The 22,624-nt window shown below is 38.5% G+C and overlaps 1 protein-coding gene across 3 annotated transcripts in view; it reads right to left on the bottom strand.

Moving 5' to 3' along the window:
• The window catches only part of DWA1 (DWD (DDB1-binding WD40 protein) hypersensitive to ABA 1), a 320,516-nt gene that overhangs the window by 245,501 nt on the left and 52,391 nt on the right, over window positions 1-22,624 (bottom strand). For all 3 annotated transcript variants that reach the window (XM_089410719.1, XM_089410721.1, XM_089410720.1), the window contains exon 5: window positions 3,945-3,993. In XM_089410719.1, the coding sequence (XP_089266845.1) occupies window positions 3,945-3,993 (49 nt within the window). The remainder of the gene's footprint in view (window positions 1-3,944; window positions 3,994-22,624) is intronic.

The raw sequence follows: 22,624 nt of genomic DNA, 5'->3' as shown, positions 1-22,624 counted from the left end.
CTCACAGGGACTGAATGAGATGATCTTAGTCATTGATGGAGATTTAATCATGGTCATTGGTTCACCAATGATAGATTATAAGAGCAAGAAGATGGGGATGGAGAAGACATATATGTCAGAGAGTGTTCAGCATCCAGTTGTAGTGATTCAGAGCAAGGACGCAGTTGAGCACTGAGAGGGAGTTTTTTAGCAGAGGGGCAGCAAAATTTTGGAGCAGGAGAATCCAACATTTCCAATGGCAGTTTGTCAAAGTGCTAGAGGCATTTTTCAGTCCATAGAAGGGGTTGCGCAAGGGACTGCACAGAGCATAAGTAAAGGCAGTTCGATTCATCTCAGGAGGAGGTTGATTCAATTGTAGGAGTCTAGGATAATTTTCCAAAGGGTCAGAGGATCACTTCTAGAGCAGCAATGTGTCAAAGGCAGATTCGAAGAAGCTCCGAGCAGTTACAGTAGAGGATTGTGCAGCATCTGTGCCGAGGCCTGCGCAAGGGTTCTTGGATAGCCAGTTCGAGTGGTCAAATTGCTTGTGGAGAAGGGAAAAATTCCCTCTAGAATTTTGCCAGTCTTTTATTAGCAAGGCCTTGCCAGTTTAGGCACCCAGTTGTACTCCATAAATTGTTGCATAATAATATAAACCCTCATCTACTACACCAGTTTTCCCACATTGGGTTTTTTCCGGAACATTTGTCCAAAATACCGGTGTCAATTTTTATTGTATGCTCTATTTTCTCAGTGTCCAGTTTATTTTCCGCATTGTTCTTATTGTGAAGAAATTGCAGTGTGATTGATTCGTTATTTTGCCGCAACAAAATAAACTGCATAATTAATCAGTTAGAAGAAGAAATTCCAGTTGCTGCATTTCAAGGAATTTTCACAGGGTTTGGAGGAGCCTTCCTTTTGTAGCGTGATCACTAGTGTAGGGGCCAATCCAACCCATGTTCGAAGCACCTATCTCATTCCACATAGTTATGAGTCTATCAAGTCTAGAGCTAGCCTTAGCTTGGGTGTAGTATCCCTCAGATGTTTATAAGACATGGCAGTCTCGAGTTTCCCAATGCATGGTGGTCCTGAGAGTAAAAAAAGTGTCAGATTGCAGAGCTTGATGAGAGGATGACATGCCATGCTTTCCAATCAGGGAAGGCATGCTCAAGTTATGACTGGTAAAAGTTGGTCAACTGATGCTACAGGTTTTTGGGGGCCAGCGTTGGACTATTTTTTACATGCATTACATCCAAAGTGATATATTCAACAAGAGGAACAAAACCCATGTTTCAGTTTTTGAGTCACTCAAGGGTGTTAGAGATCCACGGTTTGACCATGAAGATGTGGCAATGCAGGGCACTTCATTGAGCCTCATTCACTGCTATATTAGGCCTAAAAATATACACACCCTTCTCAGCCACTTACTATTTTAAAAGTTTGCATTATTTGGCATGAGGTGTGTTGAATATTAACTTGGAAAGGGAGCACTTTGTTTAGGGTGTGCAAATAGTATTTTAAAATTAAACTCCTTTATTGCTCCTACAATTAGCTTAGCACACCATACTACATTTTATTTTCACTTATTCCCAAGATTTAAAGCTTCCTTTTAGGATATTCACTCCTTAGGAAATTCATGGGGCCTATTTCAGGAATGAAATAAATGCATTTAAAGAATAAATCAGCCATATAGAAGTATAACTGTATATTCTCTCGCAGGTGGCTATTATATAAGGAGAACAAACTTTTGGAGAAAAAGTTTCTTTATGCACATGCTATTTTCACTCAAAAGAGGAGCGTTATACTTCAAGATTGCTACTCTTATTCTGTTTCTATTTTTTACCATTCTCCTATCTCATTATCTTCTTCCATATGTTGTGCAAGCATTGAAGGGGCAAAGGTTCTACTTTGCTTGAGTGATTTGAGCATTGGAGCTTATTGATTACTGCATCCCTTCTCTAAACTTTTGTAATTGTACATGTCCTCTATTGCAAAGGATAATCATATACTAAGTATTATTGACATGTGATTATTGACCAAGTTTTGTGATTGTATATATCCTCTATTGCAAAGGATGATCATAATCTTGGGGAATTCTTTTCTGTCCGAACTTGTCAAGATTTTGTTCAGCCTACAACCCTTGGTAATAAAGATGTTCAAGTTTTCTTTCAGCAACTATCACTTGCTTTCCATGTGCAAGACTTATATACTTTTGTAAACTTTTACTTCCTTTCAATTTCATCTTGATAGAATCTATGTAGTACGATTGGGATAAATTTGTCGTCCCTATTCGCTTTTCTTCTATTCATCTTTTTGACTCCACAAGACACTGGTTGATTTGTCTTAGTTATTAAGTTATTCATATAAAATCAAAACCACTTATCTCGAATTCTATGCATCCTAGGCATGCTAGGCATATAGATTAGGCATTCTTAGCTTCTTTGTGTTGATTTTCTGTTAGAAAACAACCTGATTAGCTTGCTGTTTTTCTCGTTTTTCATGCAAAAAGAGAAAGAAACCTTGTGTTGTTCTCAATTTCCATGCACTAGAAAGCATAAACATACTCAGAGCATAAAGACATCAATTTATTTGCACTTACAATCAAAAAAAGTTCGTTGTTTTTGTTGTTTTCTGCATTCAATTAAGCACTTATAAATGCAAAGGTTATCTGCCCTACAGAGAATACAAGAAATTGGCATTTAAGTTAGTGTTTACAGCATTAGAAACAGTCATCACGGCTTGTTGAAATTTCTGTTTCGTATTTGAATAAGTGTTTTTCAGAATAGTTTTTCATTGGGATACATGCCCATTGTCTAGCATAATTTTCTACATTGTTTTCCATGTGAAATTACAGCTTTTCTAACAAATTCAGCTTTGCTGCCTTTAATATTTAGTTGCAGATTTCTTTTAGGACAGCAACTGTTTAGTTAGATTTTAGGGGTTCTTGATCAGTACTTGAATTACAGTCAACTTCTAGAATCGCTTAGGAATATCATCCTGAAATTAGCAAGCATTAACTTTGAAGTGAGACAGGATAACTGAGGTGAAAGTGCCTTATTTTCTCAATGTTATGTGGATTCCCTTAACTTTCACATGGACAGAATTCCCAAGTGATAAGAGGTTGGAAATAGTAAAATTCAAGTGGTCATGATTGACAAGGGGAAGGTGGTCAAATACCCAAAAATCTTTAAGGATGGGATGAAGGGGAGAGTGCTCCAGAGATAATCAAGCACGCTAGAAAAAATAAGAACATTGCTTGTTAAAAATCTAAGAACACGTAACACATCTCCTATAGCTCAATCGTGCATCAGGAGAAACGGCAAGCATCACTGAAATTATCTGATCAATAAAGCATATGTATTCCTTGGCTTATTTAGAATATGACCTCGATCTATTTCTACACAAATATAACAACATATCTTAGATGAGTGGTTCCTTCAAGTAAGCAAAATGACAATGTTATGAGAACAATATCCGTGATATTTGAACACACCATTTAACACCAACCCTATATGAAAGATACAATGGACTCAAGAAATTGTAATCACCATCCCAGCCACCAATTATTAACACTTATCAAACATCAAAATCAGTAAATGCACATTATCAAAGGATTTACATGTTTGAAGAAAATATCCTACATAAATTAAAATCATTGGCATCCTATCCACCCTTGCAAGTGGAGCCGCTTCACTTTGCAACAGTGAACAGAGAAGGTTCAGTAGAGCTCATACATACTGTTCATGCAACTATGATCAATATGTATGCGTCCATGTTCCTATTTATAAAATTATTATAACCAAGGTAAGGTGCATCCATGTATGCAAAAAAAGCTGGTGTTCATAATTTTTATTTGAAAAGAATCTAGTCGAAATAAACTAGGAAAAATCTAAACTAGATGATGGACATGCCATGAAAAATCCAAATCAATAGAAAAGTAAAGTATGTTAATGATGTGAACTTACTTTTGTTGAGGATTCTTAAATTCAAGCAGGGGTTGCAGAGTACTTGTACCTATGAGAGAAAAAAATAAAATAAATCACATCAGATAATAGTAACCAAATGTTGCATAGAAACTATTGAAAGGAATAGGAATCAGACTTCTAGAAAATATAGGGTTTGTGTGCTCATTCCTTCTTCAATATATCTGCCTATAATGCAGTTATTGTACTGCAAAATGTACATCAACATGATTCTTTCCCATTGTGAAATATGCTAAAGCATGTGACACGAATATTTCTGAATATCAACTTTTAAATCAAACTGACAGCAGATATTGAGATTCAGGTATCTTTCGAAGGTCAATCAGAACATCATGCATGTAAGCTTGGGACACTCCCAACCCTAATAGTTACACTGGCAAAAGTAATGCAGATTCTTGAGCATAAGCAATGCAAGTCAACACCAAAAATAGGACCTTCTAAGCATGAAACATGAAGAAGAAAAACCCAAATTTATGCATGTGAATTTCAAACCAAAAGATAAGATAAATGTCGAAAAAAAAGAAGAATTAAAGAAAGTATGCTAATGTCCATGGATGGCCCAAAGTAGTGCATCACACTCACCACCACTACATTGTATTCTGGCAGTTGAATACACACCCCACCTCCATGGCATCTCGTAAAGGGCAGGCAGACAGATGTTGAGACAAGTAGCAGAAAAGGCTATTTCTTACTTGGATCTTTGGAGACTTCAATATTAGCGGCAAACGTTTTAATTTTAGGCAAGAGACTCCTCCAAAATTTCTCAATCATTCAACTTTCAAAAAAGAATTCAGCTAAAAGCATTATTTAATTTACAAGATCCTGCATTTCAGTAATATAATCATTTACAGACTCATTGTCGTTCCCTAGCACATTCATAGAGAGGGATACCCCTGAACTAAGGGTTTTACCTAAGTCTTATGCTTTTATTATTGGTATTGGTTACTCCTTGAGGTAGTGGTTGGTTTACTTTCAAAGATACCAGATTCAGCCAAATATCCCCTAGTACACAAATCTGATTCATACAGTAATCAGGTATTCAGGAATTCATATCAAATTCTAGAGGAATCGAGCAAATTTTTTTCAGATCCATATCCAATGTTAAGATATGGATCCGTGGATTTAGGAATCAGTTCTTCAATTCAGATTCAGCAAACAAATTAAGGGAAACCGTTCCTATTGGAGGAACTGATTGCTAATTATTTTATACCAAATCCAATTTACTTTACTTCAACAATTTATTAAAAACCCATAAAATATTTATGAAATTGTTGATAAAATAAGCACACGCGTATATTAACTTAGAAAATAAAATGCAGAAGTAAACTAGGGAAATCAATCACACTACAACAGCAAATTTGTGCCCGACAAAATCTTCTTTCATATTAAATTTCTCAGAAAAAATTGGGCATAGACCTACGGAGAATACACAAAAAAATACAACTGCTGGGAACCAGGAATTCCACCCCACTAGGAAAAATCAGCCTCAACAAAATCGACCCTGGAAATCGACACTATTGAAGAAACTCGACCTCTGGAAAATTTAGCCTCCCTCACCAGCAAGTCAGCCCCTCTCTTTTCCCTTGTATGACCCTTGCGCACTTGAAAAATTCTGTTATGAATAAAATATATATAAATAATAATCATAATAATAATTAGTTGTTGAAAAGGCATGTCTCTTTTCCCTTGTAAACCCCTTGCGCACTTGAAAAATTCTGTTATGAATAAAATATATATAAATAATAATTAGTTGTTGAAAAGGCATGTCTCAAAAGACACGACCATTCATGAAGAGGCACCTAGCTAGGTATATAAGCGGGCCCTCATTTGTAACCACAATATCATATCTTCTGTAAATTCAACATTTCTATATAAATATATTACATGTCTTAGAATGGATATTTACATATTTCAGAACTTCTCAGTGTTTTGTTGCTATACAAACTTTGTTCCATTTGGTATCAAAGCCACATTCTCCAATCCCGGCCCTTGGCCATCAACACTCCGTCAACTTCGTTGTCGGGCCTTTGGCCTTAAAAAAAATATTAAAAATAATAATAAAAATAAACACCTTTGACCACTCAAAAGGAAAAAAAATAAAGAAAATTATAGGAAAAAAAAGCAGTGTTGTTAAAATCACAATAAAATCGTGATTTAATGAAAAAATCGCGATTTTTTCATCTTGCCGATCAAATCGCGATTTTTATACGAAAAAATCGCCTACTTTTTTTTGCCGATTTTTACTGAAAAAATCGCGCTTTTTTCAAAAAATCGCGATTTTTTCGAAAAAAGCGCGATTTTTAACGAAAAAATCGTGGGGGCTCAGGACAGCATAGTTTTATAACTTTTTTTGGGTTTTTTCATGCAATGTTTTTTGAAAGAAACAAATAATTTTTGAGTGGGGTAGCTTAATGATCAAGTCTAGGCCCTAGTATGGATATGCTATTCATGATAATGTTAAATTCTTAAAGTAAAAGTGACATTCTCCTTAATCTTCATTTTCATCCTTTTACTTAAATTTTTAACATTACCATGAAATGACTCAGGATGTTTGAGAGTGGTTCCAGCCTCATTGGATTTCATATGGAGAAAGTAGAATTTTAGATTTCATTTAAAATCCAGCAGACTTATCAGTTTTTCAGGATTTCAGGATTCGGAGATTGTAATGTTTCCAGGTGACACCACCTGCCCGGGCTACCCCTGCCACCAGTAGAGGACGTGGTCTACCTCCTATAGCTCCTACTTCTAGTTCTTCAACGTCTAGAGCACATCAGACTCCACTGCCATTTCCACCTGCACGGGCACCAACATCTACATCTAGAGGGAAAGGGAAAGCTGTGGCATTTTCTCGCAAGAGGGGCAGAGGAAATCAATAGGATTAGACTTTCATTTTATTGTATATGACATTATGACATGATGAGATACATTATCATATTTTTTGTTGATATTTTGAGGCTGAGTTGGGACTCAGGAGTCAGGACTTACTATTCAGGACATGATTCAATGTTATGTGTGATTTTAGCGCTAGAAATGATATTAAACATCTTATATGTTAGTTTTTTTATCATATTTATGTGTCAATGTATTTATTTTATGTTGTAGATGGTTTAGATATTAAAAAAATTGAAAAAAAATGAATATTTTTGTGCCAAACGCTTTTTTCCCGCTTTTTTCCGCTTTTTTCCCGCTTTTGCCGATTTTTCCGCTTTTTTCCCGGCGCCGATTTAATCCCGATCGCGCTTTTAACAACATTGAAAAAAAGGGTCAAGGATCAAAGAAACTAAAAATAAAAATAAAAAGAATACTATATACATATATATTCCTAAAAAATTATATTATAGCAAAAAAAGAAATTAAAAAGAGAGATTATTTTAAAATATATATTAAAATAGTAAAATAAAATAAGGAAAAAAACAAAATAAAAAAGAGTTTGAAGGAATTAAAAAATTATTAAAAAGAAAAATAAAACAAAAAATTACTTGGTTGTTAGCCGCAATCGAAGCCCATGGTGTCGTCGCTGCTTCCCCTCCACCTTGTTGAAGAATCTAGGGCATTCAAAAATTAGAGAGATTCTTCTTTACATGATAACAATTTGTGAAGTGTTTTTACAATTTATCTTAGCTTGATCTTCGTTGCATTATTAGTGTAGGTGTTTACTTCATCAAATTGCTATCAGAAAACAAAAGAGACAAGAACACAAGATGTTTGGCATTATGCCAGGGCCAAAACCTAACCCTCTTAGAGAGGAAAACCCGCACAAAATTCTTCTTATAGAGATTCCAATTGATGAATACCAAGACCATGACCCTTGACACATTCTGCCTCTCCAAGACCAAGACATCAATCCTCTGCTCTGTCACTGCTGAGATCATCCTCATTGTTGCACCATTGAAGCCATCACTTATTGAGATCTTCACTGTTGCTTCTTCATTATGTCAACGAGGTCTATTGAGATCTTTACTGTGACAATCACCATGATGACTGATTCATCATACCTCCATCACTGTACTCTAGCTGAGCTCATCATCACACTGATTGTGATCATGTCGAGAGTGTATTTCAAAACTGTGATGATCCTTGTCACCCTTTTCTTATTATGTCGAGACAATAATTCTTTTCACTGCTTCTCATTATGTTGTAACCCTTGTTACTTTCGTTGAGTCTCCTTCTCATTATACCGAGACCACTACAAAGATATCACTTGGATCTTCTTCAGTATGCCAAGACTATTGTAACGAATAAAATATATAAAATAATATAAATATAATGTAAATGATAATAATCATAAATAATAATTAGTTAAGCTAGTAATTAGGTTGAAAAGGCATGTCTGATAGGACATGACTCTTCATGAAGAGACACTTGCCTAATATATAAGCAAGCCTCTCGTTCTCATTGTAAATCATCTTATTCTTTCTTATTCATTTTTAATACATAATATTTGTATCCTCATGGATATCTTTATATTCCAAGTCTTCTAGAGTAATTAATTTATAGAAGGAACTTTGTTCACTTCATTTGGTATCAGAGCAGTCAATCCTCTGGTCGCTCCTCCGCTGCACAGAGCTCATTCTCCGATCCAGGTCTTTGGCTATCGAAATTCGTCAACCTTGTTGCCGTAGAATTGAAGCATTTTGCTCAGAATTTGGGAGTTTCTCCTTTTCTCCGTTTTTCTAGGCCTTTGGACATTAAAATTAAAATTAACAGAAAATTCGCTAGAGGGTCTCCAATTCGCTAGTTGACCGTTGGCCATTTGTTAAAAAAAAAAAAAAAAAAAAAATCTAAAAAGGAGAAAATTATTATTAAAAATAAAATTATATTAATAAAAAAAAGAGAGCAGCAGCTTACCTGGCCGCATTGTGGGTGGGTTCACACCATTACGCCGTCCACAACCCACAATCCACAACACTGCTGCCAAGGAAACTCAACCCTTTCCCACTTTGTTCACTTCAACTATAGCAGTGTTGTTGAGAGATCACTGAGATATATATATATATATATATAGATTACTAGGAGGCAAATCCGAATACTGTGATACCCACCGAGACTTAATATGCCAAGATTGTATCTCTTCATTCACAGGTATGCAGAGATTGTAGTAATCACTGTCATCACCGAAATTCTTTTCAACATGACCAGGTCGAGAATATATGTATGTCGAGACAGTGTTATTGACTGTGCTAATAGTATGTTGTTGTAGAAGTACCGAGATACATGTATATATGCTGAGACTGCTTCTTGTAATGCGAGATCTTCTCTTTGCACTTCAATCCATCCGAGATCTTCTTCATACCCATTTGAATGCCTTAAAGAGGAATGCGAGATTTTGTGACTACTCATTGTAATCACCACTGAGACTTTTAGATGTCTGAGGTCTAGACTGCCTGCACCTTATACCCATCCGAGGTGCAGTCAAACCCTAGATCAATATCCTTCCTGTAGTGCAGATTTGCTCCTTTCATCCATGCGAAAATTCAAAGTGAAATGCGAGTTCTGTGCCCTTATGTTTTGCACAGACCCTAGCCACCTATTTATAGTGGTTTGTGCTCCAAAAATGAGCCGACTTGAACTTGTGAATCGACGTGTCTTTTATCCAAGCCGACATGACTGCCATTTATATATTTAATTCGATATTGAAGCTAACTTGAAGAGTTTCTTATTGATTTGCTTGCAAACTTCTTGAGCTTGCCAATGGAGGATTGTTCTTGGTCTTGGAGGGCTGCTTTGACTTGAATACAATGTACATAGGCTCTTAAAGACCTCCTTCATACATGACTTGACTCCTTGACTTTATTAATAAATCCTAAAGACATCAAGAAGAAGTCTTTTACCTAATGACACTTCTTGCTCATGAAACCCATGTAGCAAGGCATACAAAAATAATTTATTCTCTTTTATTACATCATTTACAAAGATCATGTCATTATGAAGACCGAACCTAGTTACACTTTCTTCAACACACCCAACGTCAACCGCTGCTACTAATTTCTTCCACAGCCACCGCCATCGTCAAACTGCTCCACTGTTCTGCAGTCGTCATCATGTTTGCCAGTTGTACTCGCCACCATCGCAACTACAGTCATAAAAAATTGGTTAAAACGACATAAAAATTAATAGCAGTCAGCCTTGACGCTAGGATTCATGTAAATTCTGAAGACGCTGCCATTGGAATTCATATGAGCAAAGCCAATAATTCATACTTGTGAAGCAGGCAAATCATGACAACGATTGTGAAGGTGTACATACATTGACCAAACTACCACCAAAACTGTTGAAACACGGCAACTGTTGGGGTGACCAACACTTGCCCATCCATAACTTCTCTCAGTTTAACCCTTGCTGTACAAAATCCATTCACTACCATCAACCACTTCACACCATTCCACAATTAGGTATTTCTCTATCGGTGTCGTACAACCCGACACATCTGTACATCCAGGGTTGTGGTCTATTCAATCGTACCCTTGTGCCATTTGGTACCAACTAATATATTAATAAACAGAGGTTATAAGGGGCTTTGCAAAATATAAAATAAAAATAATATATATATATATATAATAAAAGGATATAAAGGAGTTATCCAATATATATATATATATATATACATCTATATATATATATATATATATATATATATTGCAAAGAACATTTATCTAAAAAAAGGAGAGTTAATAAGAATAACTTTATAAAGTTAATTTAAAAAAATTATAATATTAAATTACTTTATAAAGTTAAGTATTAAAGTATTTTAGTTATATAATAAAAAGTATAAATAACTATATATATAGAGAGAGAGAGAGGAATTTTGAAGGTTATTGAAGTTAATATATATATATATATATATATATTAAAAGACATTTGAGAAGTGAAAATTGTGTGAAGAGAAAGGATTAGACACACTTTTATAAAAGTAAAAGAAGGTATAATACAAATATATATAAGTGAAATATTGTATTATATAACTACAACCAAAATTGTTGAACCACTGCAATTGTTGGGGTGACAAACACTTGTCCGTCCAAAACTTCTCTCGGTTTAACCCCTTGTCGTACAAAATCCATTCACTACCATCAACCACGTCACACCATTCCACAATTATTGTCGGGTATTTCTCTATCGTTGTTATTAGGATATTCCGACACATAGGAAATAGTTAAGTTCAACTTGGTCTAGTATAGAGTTAGGTATAGAGTTAGGTAAAGTGTGTTTCTTTACGTTGTACATTTTGTAACTTACAATCCGACGGTCACGATATGTAGTGATCCGACAGTTCACTCTCTCCTCGGTATTACCAACACTTGATCCGTGGCTTGACACCCGATTGGTCCATGAGTTCTATTTAAAGCGCATGGAGGGTCATTGTTTGGGTAATCCGTCTATGAGAGAAAGCTTATGTAAATTTTCATTCTTTGATTAATAAATTGCCTGAAGTGGCCACGTTGGCTCAGGCCGTGGACTGTTTCCCTCTTTGAGGGTTTTAACCACGTCAAAAATACTAGTGTATTGATTTGAGATCTGGTTGTGAGCGGTGTCCTTTTGGTGTTCTTTCTGAGGAACTTACCCTGTAAATTCCTACATGGTATCACAGCTATTTGAGGGCCGCGTCCGTTGGTGATCCAAATCTAAAGCCGGTAGAACTACATGCGGTTGTCGTTTCCTAGATCTACTGTTTCTGACTGCTTTCGGGCCGAGAGGACTGCTCTGTTGTGTTCGGAGCATCTGTTCCAGTGAGGAACCCCTTTCGTTTCACGCGAAAAGGTTTCCGGTAGCCCTATCTGCGTCATTTTTAAGATCTGGAGGTATACAGTATTTATCTGCAGTTTACTGTTATTTTCTCTCTGGTTATTTCGATTTCTGTTTATTTAGCCTTTTTTATTACCGGATCTATACCTTTCATTTCTGCGTATGCTCTTTGCCCTGCGACTCTGTGCGATCTGGGCAAATCAAAAACAGAAAGGAAGTTTTTTTTCTCATGCGTATGCTCTTTTCCCTGCACCTTAGTGTGATCTTGGAAAATCAGAAACATTGAGAAAAATATTTAGTTTCCGACTAAAGCTAACTTCGAGCCGTAAGGTTCGTTTTTCTTTGCATATTCGTGTTGGGTTTTGTGTTTTTGTTTTGTAGGAAAAAAAGAGCTTTCTCAAGGCAAGCACGCAACCCAAACATCATCATCGGGACAACATCATCGGGACAGTTTTGAAAAACGCGCCTCTTGGCACGCCTCAGCCCCTTTACAGCTTGTGCACAGTGATTTATGTGGTCCACTTCCTGTTGCTTCATTCTCTGGCTGCAAGTATTTCTTAACTTTCATTGATGATTTCTCCAGACGCACTTGGGTATACTTCTTAAAACTCAAGAGCGAAGTATTTAACACATTTTTGGCCTTCAAAGCCTTTGTTGAAAAACAATCTGGACATCAAATTCTTAAGCTAAGAACTGATAATGGTGGAAAATATGTTAAAAACACATTCATCAACTTTTGCACCGAAAATGGAATTCAAATGCAACATACTATTCCATACACTCCACAACAAAATGGTGTAGCTGAAAGGAAAAATCGCACCTTAAAGGAAATGGCTAATTGTATGCTGCAATCTAAAGGACTCAGTCTTAGTTTTTAAGCCGAAGCAATTAATTGTGCAAATTATATAATAAATCGCACTCCTACTAAGGTTCTAAAGAATATCACTCCAGAAGAAGCTTGGAGTTCCATTAAACCAGATGTAAGTCACTTTCGTGTTTTTGGAAGTGAAGCATGGGCCCATATTCCAGATGAAAAGCATAAAGCTTTAGAACCTAAGAGTGAGAAATGTACTTTTGTTGGATATTCTGAAGATGTAAAAGGCTATAGACTTATTCCATTTAAGTCCAAAAATGTTATCATTAGAAGAGATGTAAAATTTGATGAAAATAGATCGGCCTGCGAGCCTAGTCCGGCGGATGTGCCACCTCTTCCTATCTCTTCTACCTTTGAAAACATTTCTTCTTCAGATGATGAAAGTGAGGATGACAATCCTCCCCCACCTTCTCAGGATCCTCCTTCAGCTCCTCCGCTTCCAAGATGGGTTCGTACTACTCGGGATGCAGCAGGTGATCTTGCCGGTGATCCTACAGATCAGCGACGCACACGTTCTCAGTTTGAAAGAGCCTCTTCTTTACTGGCTCAAGCTCCAGTAAATCATGATCCTGACACTTTTGCAGAAGCTTCAGGCCATCCACATTGGGAAGCAGCTATGAATGAAGAATATCATTCATTGTTGGCAAATGATACATGGGATCTTGTTCCTCTACCAAAGGGACGCAAACTTGTCAGATGCAAATGGGTTTACAGAACCAAGTATTGACCAGATGGGAAAGTTGATAAACATAAAGCTCGTCTTGTTGCTAAGGGCTTTTCACAGGTTGAAGGCATTGACTACACTGAAACCTTCTCCCCTGTTGCCAAAATGAACTCTATCCGCCTTGTTCTTTCCCTTGCTGCCTCTTTAAAATAGGAAGTCCATCAGATGGATGTTAAATCTGCCTTCTTACATGGGGACTTGCATGAAGAAATCTATATGGAACAACCCATTGGCTTCATACAAACAGACTCCAGCCTTGTATGTCGACTCAAGAAATCCCTTTATGGTCTCAAGCAAGCTCCTCGAGCTTGGTATGCCAAAATGGATAACTTTCTTTTAGAATCTGGCTTTTCTAGGTGTCATTCTGACAACACTGTCTACACCAAGAAAGTGGGCAACTCTCTTATCATCCTTGTTCTTTATGTTGATGATCTTATTCTTACTGGTAGTGATCCCAACCTTATAAACCATGTGAAGTCCAGCCTTAAAAGGAAATTTGAGATGACAGACTTAGGACACTTACACTATTTTCTCGGTCTTCAAGTCTTGCAATCCAAGGAGGGTATTTTCCTTTCCCAATCCAAGTATGCTTGTGATATTCTTCGTCATTTTCACATGGAAGACTGTAAGCCAGCCCCTTCTCCCTTTCAGTCTGGAGTCAAACTTTCAGTCTCTTGTACTTCTCCTGAAGTTGATGCTACCTTATACCGTCAACTTGTAGGAAAACTCTTGTATTTAACCCATACTCGTCCTGACCTTTCCTTTGCTGTTGGCCTTGTTGCTCGGTTTATGCAAACCCCCCGTGAAAGTCATTGGAAAGCAGCTAAAAGAATACTTCGTTATGTTCGAGGTACAATACAGTTTGGGATTCATTACAGTGCCAAAGCAGCTCCTCTATTAGTTGGTTTCCCTGATTCTGATTGGGCTGGTGACCCTGATGATCGGAAGTCTACTGCCGGTTATGTCTTCACTCTTGGTTCAGGACCTATTACATGGGCTTGTAAGAAACAGGCTGCCATTTCTCTTTCGTCAGCAGAAGCAGAGTATCGTGGTGCCGTGGAAGCTAGTAAGGAAGCCTTGTGGCTTCGTCAGATCCTATCAGAGTTTGGCTTTGAGCAGCAGCATCCAACCACACTTTGGTGTGATAATCAAAGTGCCATTCAGCTATGCAAAGATCCAGTCCAGCATCAGCGCAGCAAACACATTGAACTACACATGCACTTCATCAGAAAGCTCACTCATGACCATGTTCTTGAAGTGCAATATTGTTCAACAGATGATCAGGTTGCAGACATCTTCACAAAGGCTCTCACAGAGGCGAAGTTCACTAAACTTCGATATATGCTTGGAGTTCAGGAAGTTGTCACTAAGGGGGGATAGGCTCTAGTGCCTCCTTCCTTCTCCTATTGTGTCATATTTGTAAATCCTTCAATCCTATCCCAAGTTGTTCTTAAGGGGGGATGTTAGGATATTCCGACACATAGGAAATAGTTAAGTTCAACTTGGTCTAGTATAGAGTTAGGTATAGAGTTAGGTAAAGTGTGTTTCTTTACCGTTGTACATTTTGTAACTTACAATCCGACGGTTCACTCTCTCCTCGGTATTACCGACACTTGATCCGTGGCTTGACACCCGATTGGTCCATGAGTTCTATTTAAAGCGCATGGAGGGTCATTGTTTGGGTAATCCGTCTATGAGAGAAAGCTTATGTAAATTTTCATTCTTTGTTTAATAAATTGCCTGAAGTGGCCACGTTTGCTTAGGCCGTGGACTGTTTCCCTCTTTGAGGGTTTTAACCACGTCAAAAATACTGGTGTATTGATTTGAGATCTGGTTGTGAGCGGTGTCCTTTTGGTGTTCTTTCTGAGGAACTTACCCTGTAAATTCCTACAGTTGTCATACGACCAGATGCATCTGTACATCCAGGGTTGTGGTCTATTCAAAGTACCCTTGTGCCATTTGATACCAACTAATATATTAATAAACAGAGGTTAAAGTTATAAGAGCCGTTGAAAATATAAAATAAAGTATATATATATGTACACCCTTATATCCTTTTAATGTATATATATATATATATATATATATATATATATTGCGAAGAATATTTATCTAAAAAAAAGGAGAGTTAATAAGAATAACTTTATAAAGTTATTTAAAAAAATTATAATATTAAATTACTTTATAAAGTTATAAGTATTAAAGTATTCTAGTTATATAATACAAAGTATAAATAACTATTGATTTGTGGTAGCATCTGATGTGCGCTAGCCTTGAAATTTGGCGGAGAGGCTAAGGCACATGAGATCTCCAAGACCCAGAAATCATTTTGAGAAATTCCATCCGAATGAGGAGTTATTAAAATAATTAATATTTTTAATGGGTTCCTAAGTCTAAACTTAGGAAAATAAAAATATTAATGGGTATTAATAAAGATAAGGATGAGAAGCTTCTAAGAGACGACGATCAAGTCTGTTTTATTCTTAGTCGTTGATTAGGGACTTAATCTCGGTCTTTGATTCATCAACAAGAAAAGTATAAGATAAGACTAGAGCGTCATTTGGTGATACACCGATAGATACTCAGTATCTCAAGGAAATTCGATTCTCAAGGAAGAGGATATCGATTTCAGAGGGAGTTGCAGGGTGGAGGAGGAAGAGGGCTTCAGCGGCAAGCAAAGATCGAGGAGGAGGCGACGCAGGGGCAGTGGAAGACAGCGCAAAAGGAGAGACGCAGTCCAGAGAAGAGACACAGGGCCTACGCAAGCTGACATAGAGGGACGCAGAGCCACGTTGGGTCAATCAGAGTGACGCAAGGGTGACGCAAAAGTGGGAGCAGAGTCTCCAAAGTGTCCGATAGTCTCAGAGGGAGTCTCCAAAGTGTCAGATAGTATCAGAGGGAAAGTCTTAGGTGTTTTCTTTCAGTTCTCTATAAAAATCATTCCTTGTAAAAGCAATTGCTGCTGAAGATTAATAAAGCCCTCATCTGCTGCACCGGTTTTCCCGCATTGGGTTTTTCGGGGGACAATTGTCCAAAAATAATTGTGTCTATGTGATTGATTCTTGCGCATGTATTTTTCTCTGGGTAATTGTGTGATAACTACAGTAGAATTTATTTTAATATTCGTTGAAGGAACTTCATAAATAACTTATTGAGAATAATAAGTAGGTGAAATAAATCGAAATTTTCTCTCTTTCCCACACGTGTGAAGTTGTGTGAACTCCCCCCCCCCTCCTCAAGTCGTGCACAAGGTTGGTTCTCAAAGGCATCTCAACTTCTCCAGTCCATGACCATCTCCCAGGAGTGCCTTCCCCCATTCAAATTCTCCCTTGACGCGTCGATCCATCTCTTCCCAACTAGACAGGTAGTGAATCAAGCTATCAAAGAGGATATCAACAAATTGTACATTCAGGTCACCTCGAACTCACCTTCAACAAGACTAGGCTTGAAGATGTCCTTCTAACTAGAGAAATTTTTGCATTCGTAGGATGGCATCATCATTTTCCTCCTTTATACGTGCAAGCATTGGATGCACTCGCTCAAGATTCCTTTGGGACAGCTCTCAATCGGTTCTCATAGACTCTGAATGGATAAAAATTGCCATATACCATGGTCTGATAGTATCTTCTAGATGAACCACCTATATAAGTCGAAGACAAAGATGCACCTCATTTTTAGGTGCCCCATATACTATGAGATCAAAGGATGCTACCACTACATCTATAGGGACTTTGGGGGTCTCTACTTTCTTTCGATACTAGGATCAGGGATGCCTAACCGTTAAATTGGCAACTAGGGCCAAACTCCATGTGGGTCGGCTTATTTATGGCAGCTGATATTTTTATTGGATCCCTCTCGTCGAGAGGTGTAGGATTGATCCAAAGATCATCCGATTCCGATAAGTATTTATGGAGATATGAATTTATTTTGTTTATGTAATTATAGTCAAGCCGACCAGCTCTTATGTAGGCTCTAGAAGCCCAACCGACGTGTCTATTCATCATCCTCATTTTGGTATAAATAGATGAGGATTTGATATCATTTGCACACACGTATTCTTGAGGTGATCTCCTCTCCACGTCTGGGTTTTTGGAGAAGGAGAGAACCAAGAGTATACGCTGGCCTAGTATGATGCCCTAGCCGCAGTATGGTGATCTAAGCAGCAAAGGGAGGCACTTATACGCAGTCTAAAGAAGCCCTAATCCGTTGACTAAAGGAGGCCCCAACCGCAGTAGAGAGAGGCCTAATCCACAGCAAGGAGGAGGGCCTAGTACGCAGTTAAGGGAGACATCTAAACAGGAGACCTAGCCGCTGTCATAATGAAGCTGTAGCTGCAGCCATAGCCGCAGTAAAGATATGCCCTAGTCGCAGGCTTATGAGGACACCTACACACAGAAAAGAGGAGACTTATAAGCAACATAAATAAGCCTCTATACGCTGTCTGGTCACAGAGGCTTATATGCAGCAAGAAAAGGCACTCAAACACAGCAAAAAGGAGACCCAGATCCGCACCACAGAGAGGCATCTATTTAGGGTTTAACTGCTACCTCGGATTGGTATAGGGAGCAGAAGAACCCGAGCTAGTCTCATGGCAATACGTGTGATCTCATATCTAAGGAACGCATGACAAGAGGACGCAAGCAATTATGTGCTAGTATCATTCTCAGCATACCTGTAAATTAAAGGTGCAGTCAAGATAGATCTTGGATGGATGGAGCAGAAAAGACTTCGGATGAGGACGCTGTATTAATATGCATTCTGGGCTAGATTCATTCTCGGCATAGTCACAATTCTTGTGATGTCAATCTCAGCATTTCTGTGAATGGTATCTTACCGTCTTGGCACAGTTAGTCTCACAGTATATGGATCTGCCTCCTTGCAATCTTGATATGTATATCAGTGATATCACAACAGCTCTGCTAATAGTCTCAGTATATATATATATGTGTATCTGTGCTCCTTCCTGGTTACAATATTGGTGAAAGTAAAGCCACAGTCCTAATCTCATTGACCATCACAATCTCGATGCAATGAGAGGGAGCAGTATCATAGTCTGCTCCATAAATCGTAAATCAAGTCTGTCTAAGAAGATCTCTCAGGAGAAGATTGGAAGACACTGTTGTTCAAGGATAAAGATGGCTGGGTATTGTGTGTAGACCTTACTTGCTGCTGGGCTAAGCCACAGGCCATAGCCAGCAGCATAGATTGTGTTAAGGGTTGCACAAATCAGTCTTGCAAGTATGGCAGTACTGAAACCTCAACTTGGATCATGACTAAATAAAGGAAGAGAACTGAAGTTTGATGCACCAGCTCATATAGCAGCGACAGCTAGTACTGCCAGCATTCTGGAAGATGTAGCATGATTGGATGCAGCATGGTTGGATGCAGTACGGTGATGGAATCACCTTGAAGAAATATGTCGTCACCTAAGTTTAGATCTGCAGTCCTTGTCATCAGATCTGCAACCTCATTATATCATCTTCATGATGAAGATCTCTTCTCTTATCTTGTCAAGTCAAAGTTTTGACTTCTGATGTATATGTACTCTCTCTCTCTCTCTCTGCTGAACTTTGAAGATAAAAGAAGATTTGATCAAAGGGTTTCCCCACACATTGTGGGGTTTGTCCCTGGCTCGCGCCATATCTTGTGTCCTCTTGTCTTGGCTTGTCTTCTGCATATTATATTTATGTTCTATCTGCAGTTTATCGTAACGCTGATGTGATTGCTAACTGTGAAAATTTAAATAAATTGCTCTAGCATAGAACATACCTAATCTTAACATGGTATCAGAGCTGAGGTGAAGACAATGCCCAAGCAAGAGTGAAAGAGCAATCACCAAAGGCAGTTGGGACAAGACAAAAGGATCAATGGGTTCTTCACAATTCACTTAGGGTGAAGTCAAAGCAGAGAAGGTTATCAGAATGGCGCAGTGGAAGATTCTGATGGTCCATCTTAAGATCACTTCATTAGGAAGTTCGGATCTAAGGGTGGAAGGAAAGGCGGATGCCTTGTTGAAACAAGTTCGAGTGGCAGAGACACATCTCTTGATGAAGATAACTATCATCCCTGGGACATCTTCAATGATCAAAAAAATGACTGGAGATGCAGGTCATCAAAGACACGGTCGACTCCTCCAGGAAGCAAGGAACCACAGTAATGGAAGTCGAAGGTTCAAAGGTGGCACTTATCGATGGAAAGGTACGTATTTGAAAATAGATCTTTTAAAGATGTTTTTGAGTTCAGGGTTGTATCAAGTTGCAGGAAGTCCACTGGGGACCATGTCCATTGACTCAGCACCGGAGGTCTGTGAGACAGATGGTGACTAGGATGCTTGAATTCAAAAAGAAGCATGAAGGTACATGTCTGAAATGTACCGAAGGAAAATATTATAAGGGGACCTTTCCCCTCATGTAACAGGTTCACAGGTTTGGAACAACCCGAGGAGTTTGATGGAAGAAAGCCCTCTATGGCTTGAAGAAAAACACCTCGGGCATAGTATGAGAGGATTGATAGCTGTCCAATGCAGCTGAGATTCACTAGGAGTGAAATCGATCCAAACCATTACTCGAAGGTTGTGGATGATGAACCTCTCGTACCGGCACCTATGTTTGACAGGTGCAGACCCTCTCATTTATAGGAGACAGAGGGAGTTGGATTCTGAATGTGAGAAGATAAGCTGCAAGCTTGTGACTGCCTCGAGGATCGGTGATCTAAGCAGCAAAGGAAGGCACTTATACGCAGTCTAAAGAAGCCCTAATCCGTTGACTAAAGGAGGCCCCAACCGCAGTAGAGAGAGGTCTAATCCACAGCAAGGAGGAGGGCCTAGTATGCAGTTAAGGGAGACATCTAAACAGGAGACCTAGCCACTGTCATAATGAAGCTGTAGCTGCAGCCATAGCCACAGTAAAGATATGCCCTAGTCGCAGGCTTATGAGGACACCTACACACAGAAAAGAGGAGACTTATAAGCAACATAAATAAGCATCTATACGCTGTCTGGTCACAGAGGCTTATATGCAGCAAGAAAAGGCACTCAAACACAGCAAAAAGGAGACCCAGATCCGCACCACAGAGAGGCATCTATTTAGGGTTTAACTGCTACCTCGGATTGGTATAAGGAGCAGAAGAACCCGAGCTAGTCTCATGGCAATACGTGTGATCTCAGATCTAAGGAACGCATGACAAGAGGACGCAAGCAATTCTGTGCTAGTATCATTCTCAGCATACCTGTAAATTAAAGGTGCAGTCAAGATAGATCTTGGATGGATGGAGCAGAAAAGACTTCGGATGAGGACGCTGTATTAATATGCATTCTGGGCTAGATTCATTCTCGGCATAGTCACAATTCTTGTGATGTCAATCTCAGCATTTCTGTGAATGGTATCTTACCGTCTTGGCACAGTTAGTCTCACAGTATATGGATCTGCCTCCTTGCAATCTTGATATGTATATCAGTGATATCACAACAGCTCTGCTAATAGTCTCAGTATATATATATATGTGTATCTGTGCTCCTTCCTGGTTACAATATTGGTGAAAGTAAAGCCACAGCCCTAATATCATTGACCATCACAATCTCGATGCAATGAGAGGGAGCAGTATCATAGTCTGCTCCATAAATCGTAAATCAAGTCTGTCTAAGAAGATCTCTCAGGAGAAGATTGGAAGACACTGCTGTTCAAGGATAAAGATGGCTGGGTACTGTGTGTAGACCTTACTTGCTGCTGGGCTAAGCCACAAGCCATAGCCAGCAGCATAGATTGTGTTAAGGGTTGCACAAATCAGTCTTGCAAGTATGGCAGTACTGAAACCTCAACTTGGATCATGACTAAATAAAGGAAGAGAACTGAAGTTTGATGCACCAGCTCATATAGCAGCGACAGCTAGTACTGCCAGCATTCTGGAAGATGTAGCATGATTGGATGCAGCATGGTTGGATGCAGTACGGTGATGGAATCACCTTGAAGAAATATGTCGTCACCTAAGTTTAGATTTGCAGTCCTTGTCATTAGATCTGCAACCTCATTATATCATCTTCATGATGAAGATCTCTTCTCTTATCTTGTCAAGTCAAAGTTTTGACTTCTGATGTATATGTACTCTCTCTCTCTCTCTCTGCTGAACTTTGAAGATAAAAGAAGATTTGATCAAAGGGTTTCCCCACACATTGTGGGGTTTGTCCCTGGCTCGCGCCATATCTTGTGTCCTCTTGTCTTGGCTTGTCTTCTGCATATTATATTTATGTTCTATCTGCAGTTTATCGTAATGTTGATGTGATTGCTAACTGTGAAAATTTAAATAAATTGCTCTAGCATAGAACATACCTAATCTTAACACTAACCCTTTTCATTAGAGATACCTTCAGCCATCCATCTCATTTCTTGCATGCTACACCCTACCTTGGGATGACCAAGACGATCACCTCATACATTCATGTTGATTCATCAAATCAAAGCAACAAGTGGCAAGCAAAGTTCTAAAGTGCACAAGATAATAGAATGGTGGGATCTCAGATCTCTCCTCGACCTCCCTCTCTGGGAGACCAATTAATATCATCAAGACCAATTTCGAAATGTCAAACTGTACATCAGTTTATATGTCCTCATGGCAATAGAGGGATCAATTCCAAAAAAACACAGGCTAGGATGTGTTGAAAATGTAACTAGTTTCGATCTTCATAATTGTTGTACTCATTTCAATATGTATCCTATGTAACACATAAGAGAAGAAAAGAAAAAGTTATTATTATTAAAGCATGGGTTTCATGCTCATTATTGATGGTCTTCTAGGTAAAAGCATGTTCTTCATGCTTCTAGGGTTTGTTAGGTCTTAGGATTTATGGTCATGCGGCAAAGGAGTCAACATCGTGTTTATAAGACCCTTCGGGGAAAAATGTAATTGTAAAAAGAATTATTTTTTAGTCAAGTGTTGGAAACTCCAAAATAACAAGTCAGCCCTGGCAGCATCAAGTCGACATAAAGGATGGAATTCGACCACTTGAGAAGGCTATATAAAGGAGCAGTTTGACGTCATTTCGGACACACTCACTCACAAGTTTGATCTATCAAGAAAGAGTTCGATCTGAAGCTAGGAAGCAAGAAGAAGAAGAGCGAAGGTCTAGGAGAAGCTAGAAAGACAAAATATCTTGTTTTTGGGTTCTATCTCTGTCACACGTGCGAAGATCTAGCGTTTTTGGTGCTGCAGAAGGAAGTCAAAGTTGCAAGTCAGAATTGCAGGAGGATTGTTAGTTTTTGTAGCATCGAATGTGTTCTAGCCACGAAATTTTGTGGAGAGCCTAGAATACATGAGATCTCCAAAACC

This window comes from Pinus tabuliformis, chromosome 3_1 (genome assembly GCF_031772625.1).
Source record: "Pinus tabuliformis cultivar Carrire ecotype Pingquan chromosome 3_1, CPIR1, whole genome shotgun sequence".
In the NCBI taxonomy this organism is placed as follows: Eukaryota; Viridiplantae; Streptophyta; class Pinopsida; order Pinales; family Pinaceae; genus Pinus; species Pinus tabuliformis.
The sequence above is the reverse complement of the archived record's forward strand: the minus strand, read 5'-3'. Positions and strand labels throughout refer to the sequence as shown.